Raw genomic sequence first — 6177 nt, 5'->3', positions numbered from 1 at the left:
ACAACCAAAAAACTGAAAGTTAGAGGAATGTGCTCTTTATACCCTTTCATCCCTCCCACAAATGGCTAAACAGTGCAAAAAGGATGAAATTTTATGTTCTAGCTAGAAGTGTCAGCATTGGTCACATACGGATGTTTTTCCATCTTTTCTGATTGTTATCAACTGCTTCAATTTCACTTAAGTTGTGCTTTTATTCTTCTTTGGAATGGCAGTTCCAGGAATCATTAAATAGAATATTAACAAATGATGATGTCAGAGTTCTAGAAATAAAAATATCCAACTACTGTAATACGAGTCCAACCTACAGGAAGGGAAGAAATGGAATAGTGAGAACAAGTAATCAAGAAAATTTAAATGATAATGAATTACAATAGATCTGTATTTAAAAAAAAAAAACCCAAAAAAACAAAACCTCTTAAAAATCCTAAGGGAAGTAAGCATGGGGTTTTCTAGGTAAATGTATTTCTTCTCTGTACAAACTCTGTGTCCATGTCACTTACCTTTTCAGAATCTGTTCCTGGACACCTCCAGTTGTACAAGTAATATTGCAAATTGCCATCTCCTATACCAAACTTGAGTTTTTCCAAGAATGTCTTATTTTCCATCAAATCTAGTGCATTGAATACATCAAATCCTTTCTGCCAATGTAAAAAGAATTTAAAAATACCAAAGGACTAGAGTGCTTTCTACATTATGCATTTTGGTATAACATTTAATTATTAAAAGCTCAAATATTGATGCCTGCAATATACAGTGTAGTTTAAGAATTCAGTTCAAAACTCTTGCTAAACTAATAGTGAATTTGGTGGAGTCACCAAGATAATCCAGAAATGCTGAATCAAAAAATCTGGTGTGAGGGCTAACTCTGACATAGTAAAACAATTATTAAGATTTCAAAAATATTTTGTACCTGTTTTAGAGGAACTAAGGGGGCTCCATCTCCAGAGACTATTAGTTATTGAACGTTCTAATTTTTGACTTAGCTGAAGCTACAGCAAGGAATCAAAGTTGTAAAGACTTTAAATAGTATGTTTTGTCTTGGGTTGATACTGAGAATTAATTTCAGTAAAATTTTCATAGTTAAAATCAAATTTCTTTAATATATTAGACAATGATAAGATAACATGTAAAATGTGGTGCAGGTGAAGTTTCTTGGGGGTTTTGCCTTAAATGATTACTGGCCTTTTTTGTGAAACAGCTGAAAATGGGCAACAGGACCAAAGAATCTGAGGGTAATGTTGATTTCTGGATCCCTAAGTAAGACAGCTTTTAAAACGTCTTATCAAATACTAGGAAGATGCTTTTCTTGTGCTCTTCTCAATGTCTTATAAGCAATATTTTCTCACATTCAATAATTACATCAAAATGCTGATTTCAATGTCTTTTTTAAAGAAAAAATCATTTGTAGCAAGAATCTGACAATTATCCCAACTTCTACACAGAGGAAAGAGAAAACTAGCACAATATAGTAAGGTATATTTTGAATTGAATTCCTTTCATTTTAAAATTCAGAGACTAAATTGAAACAAAAAATTTATTGCTGCTAATTATACACTGTAACTCATGTATTTTCCTTACATTATGGGCTTTATATATTATAGAAGTGTTAGATGTATCTGGTAAGTACAAAATATCTTCTTGTTTTTTAAGTTTGGCAAAAGAATTAATGACAAAAATAGCCACTAAAATTTTAAAAGAAACTCTTATCAAAATTATTCCTTTGAATGATAGTCAACAGTAAAAAATATCTGGAATGAATTCCACCTGTGTGGAAAAAAATACAGTGAGATGTTTATATGTCCTGACATAGTATTTTGAGAAAATGGCACAGAGAAGCAATGAGTTGCTTACCAACTTGGCTATAATGAGCGCGTCATTCATGAGGTCTAAGAGGGGTGTCTCCGTGTGAACGTTGTAGAAGGAGTACGCAGCTTTGAGGCTCTTATGGACAGGGTGATGCATGACTGTTGAAGGGAGTGTGTAGAAGCTCAGGAAGTCAGTTAATTTACCACTTGAGCTCTATAAGAACAAAGGTGATGTCAGGTCAATACTTCCTTGAAAAAGTTTAATCCACACATTTAAACTAACTTTTTGATCTTTGACTTGCATCATAACTTTCTGTGAGGATGCTAAGCAATAACACCTCATACTTCCTTCTTGGTAGTCTGATTTGAAGCCCCTTATAGTATGTTGAGTATGTTGAGGAGCCCTGGTGGTGCAGTGGTTAAGCGTTCAGCTGCTAACTGAAAGGTTGGTGGTTCAAAACTACCAGCTGCTCTGCAGGAAAAAGATGTGGCAGTCTGCTTCCATAAAGATTACACAGCCTTGGAAACCCAATGGGGCAGTTCTACTCTGTCCTATAGGGTTGCTATGAGTCAGAATCGGCTGGAAGGCAATGGGTTTTTTTTTTTTTTTTAAAAACAGTATGTTGGAAGTCCCTGGGTGGTGCAATTGGTTAAGGGTTGGGCTACTACTAACTGAAAGGTTGGCAGTTCAACCTCACCCAGAGGCATCTCAGAAGACAACCTTGAAAACCCTATGGAGCACAGTTCTACTCTGTAACACATGGAGTCACCATGAACTGGAATCAAGTCAAATGCAACTGGTACGCTATGTTGGGTAAAAGCCCGGAAGAGCATGGAGCTATCTTAGCCTAAGTGCTAGCTGGCTACTTGCATAAAGTTCTTGTTGTTATTAGGTGCCGTCGAGCTGGTTCCAACTCATAGCAACCCAATGTACAACAGAACGAAACACTGCCCGATCATGTGCCATCCTCACAATTGTTGCTATGCTTAAGCCTGCTGTTGCAGCCACTATGTCAATCCATCCTGTTGAGGGTCTTCCTCTTTTTTGCTGACCCTCTACCAAGCATGACATCCTTCTCCAGGACTGATAACGTGTCCTAAGTATGTCAGATGTAGTCTCGCCATTCTTGCTTCTAAGGAGCATTCTGGTTGTACTTCTTCCAAAACAGATTTGTTCATTCTTTTGGCAGTCCATGGTACATTCAATATTCTCCAACACCACAATTCAAAGGTGTCAATTCTTTTTCAGTCTTCGTTATTCGTTGTCCAGCTTTCGCCTGGACATGAAAAAAAAAAAGGACATGAGGCAACTGAAAACACCGTGGCTTAAGTCAGGCGCACTTTAGACCTCAAGATGTCATCTTTGCTTTTCAACACTTAAAGAGGTCTTTTGCAGCTGATTTGCCCAATGCGATGCGTTGTTTGATTTTTTGACTGCTGCTTCTATGGTTGCTGATTGTGGATCCAAGTAAAATGAAATCCTTGACAACTTCAATCTTTTCTCTGTTTATCACGATGTTGCTTATTGGTTCAGCTGTGAGGATTTTTATTTCCTTTATGTGGAAGTGTAATACATATTGAAGGCTGTGGTCTTTGATCTTCATCAGTAAGTGCTTCAAGTCCTCTTCGCTTTTAGCAAGCAAGGTTGTATCATCTGTATATTGCAGGTTGTTAATGAGTCTTCCTCCAATCCTGATGCCCTGCTCTTCTTCATATAGTTCAGCTTCTCGGATTATCTGCTCAGCATACAGATTGAATACGTATGATGAGAGGATACAACCTGATGCACACCTTTCCTGACTTTACACCAAGCAGTATCCCCTTGTTCTGTTCGAACGACTGCCTCTTGATCCATGTAGAGATTCCTCATGAGCACAATTAATTGTTCTGGAATTCCCATTATCCACAATGTTATTTCTCTTAGTCTGGAAGCTCAGCTGAAACCTGTCCGCCATGGGTGACGCTGCTGGTATTCAAATACTGGTGGCATAGCTTCCAGCATCATAGCAACACGCGATCCCCCACAATACGACAAACTGACAGATGCATGGGAGATAAAGTTCTTAGGAAGGAGAGTATCCTCAAAAGAAAAGCTTCCCTCCAGTTGACTAAATGAGTGATAAAAGCAGATTTATTGTTTTTGCAGAAATAATAGCTCTAAGGATTAGAAGGCTACCTTCTTCTCCAGCTAAAAGATACAATATAATATCTAACACCAGCTTAGCCCAGAGCAAGAATTTTATCAGCTTAAAATTGAAAGTGAAATATTGAGCTTGGAAGCTATTCTTCAGAAGTTTGTGAAAGGTATTGGTTCTGTACCAAAACACACACATGTGACTATCTGAGAAATCTGCAAGTATCAAAAATAAAACAGAAGGTAATCAATGGGGTTTATTTCAGCATCACTGGCATAACTTCTAATAAAAGGAAACTAGCCAGTACTGTTGGGGTTGTTTTGATCGGATACGGTGGCTTTGCCGCATTTTGGAATATGATATGCTTGAATTATATGGCTAAAGAAGCTGGACCACATGCATGCCATTGCTAGTTTTTCCAGCAGAAAATTCCAAAGAGATGGTTTATCTGATTTTTGAGCGCTTCTGGTTCATTAGACTTTTTTCCAGACATGAAGAAATTAGAGGGATTAAACTAAAGTGATTTTCTATTGCTCTACATTAGCACCTCAGTACTAGAAATGAATTAAAGACCTAAACATTCAGCTTTAATGAGGATTTTACATTCTCCTATGAATTTATCGATGCTGTATTTTATAGGCACATACACTGTGATCACTCAGGGCAGCTTTAGAACCTGATTAGCTCTGCCTCCCTCCCAATTATCATTATCTGCTTTCTAAAGAACTGATTCTTCATATTCACATCAACGATAAAATGACTCTTTCCTTCTTTGGTGCTAAAACGTTACTAGAATTATTATCTGACTTTTGAGGAAGAGTGGAGTAATCATCTCCTTTGGTTCCTCCCACAGTCCTTCATAGCCAATTAATTGTAAAGACTGCTTGACTTAAAAAAAAATCTACCCACAAACAGCACCATGACTTGGTGGTTTATACATAAGTTCTACCCGATCTCCTACAAACAGATAACTCCTACATTATATAAACTATTCCAGGAAAAAAAGAAATAGAGGGAAAGCTCTTCAACTCATTACCTAGTCTAACTTTGATAACAAAATAGGACAAGGACAGGGTACAAAAGGGAAATTACAGTCTGACCTCAATCATGAGTATAGAAGAAAAAATCCTAAATATTAGGAAACTAAATCTAATGTGTGTGTATGTGTATAAATAAAATATACCATGACTCAGTAGGGCTTAAAGCACAGATGTAAAAATAGTTCCATTTGGCAAACAGTTTAAACGTATTTCAACAGGTGCAGAAAAAGCATGGAATAAAAGTCAACATCAATTCATGATTAAAAACTCTCAATCCCAGAGGCCTATTTTTCTCCTAGTACCCAAGACTCTCCTCTCTCTACCCCTCTAGGCAGAGACTCCAGGGTGGCCAAGGGGCACTGGCAGAGGGGATCCTGCCTCAATAAGCACAGCCTGGGAAGTGTGCTCCATACTCTTTAGGCAGGGGAATCCCACCAAAAGTGCCTGGCCAGTGAAGTCCCTTTGGTGTCCTGAAGTCCCTCTGATGCCCCAAACTTGTGACTCCCCTCCCCCACCAGTAGACACCAAGTAGCCCAGCCTGAGAAAACCTCTAATCACTCTGACAGTATAAGCACAGATCGGTGGGAGTCCCAGAGGCACCAGATAAACTGACACTGCAAAAGCTCTGAAAACTAAACTGTCATTGGAACATCAGGCAACAAAAATGGACCAGGACCTGCGCGCTAAATCTAAACAAGGTGACTACTAAATATTTAAATAGGACCTGGAGTTTCCTAACATAATAGGCAATATGTCCAGGATACAAGTGAAAATTACCTGTCATTCCAACAACCAGGAAAATCACAACTTCAGTGGGAAAGGACAATCGACCGATGCCAACACTGAGATAAATCAAATGTTGGAGTTAGCTGACAAGAATTGTACAGCAACAACTGTATGGCAACAAACTGGATAACCTAGATGAAATGGACAAATTCTTAGAAGCACACAAACTACGCAAACTGGCTCAAGAGGAAACAGAAAGTCTCAAGAGATCCATAACAACTGGAGAGATCAAACCAGTAATCAAAAACTTCCCAACAAAAAAAAAGTCCTGGACCAGATGGCTTCTCTGGGGAATTCTACAAAACATTTAGAGAAGAACTGACACCAATACTGTTTAAACTCTTCCAAAAGATAGAGAAGAAAGGAATACTCCCAAATTCACTGTACGAAGCAAACATAACTCTGATACCA

At 38.0% G+C, this 6177-nt stretch overlaps 1 protein-coding gene across 3 annotated transcripts in view; it reads right to left on the bottom strand.

The window, feature by feature from the left end:
- Positions 1-219: 219 nt before the first annotated feature.
- NMT2 (N-myristoyltransferase 2) overlaps positions 220-6177 on the bottom strand; it is a 70400-nt gene continuing 64442 nt past the window's right edge. For 2 of the 3 annotated variants that reach the window (XM_049881930.1, XM_049881932.1), the window contains 3 exons: positions 1852-2019; positions 501-638; positions 220-301 (listed from right to left, as the gene is read on the bottom strand). In XM_049881930.1, the coding sequence (XP_049737887.1) occupies positions 281-301; positions 501-638; positions 1852-2019 (327 nt within the window). In that variant the 3' untranslated portion in view covers positions 220-280. Of the gene's footprint in view, positions 639-1851; positions 2020-6177 lie in introns of all 3 variants that reach the window. The other variant, XM_049881931.1, reaches the window with a different exon arrangement.

Source organism: Elephas maximus, chromosome 4 (genome assembly GCF_024166365.1).
Source record: "Elephas maximus indicus isolate mEleMax1 chromosome 4, mEleMax1 primary haplotype, whole genome shotgun sequence".
Lineage (NCBI taxonomy): Eukaryota > Metazoa > Chordata > Mammalia > Proboscidea > Elephantidae > Elephas > Elephas maximus.
This window is presented reverse-complemented; position numbering and strand designations above follow the sequence as displayed.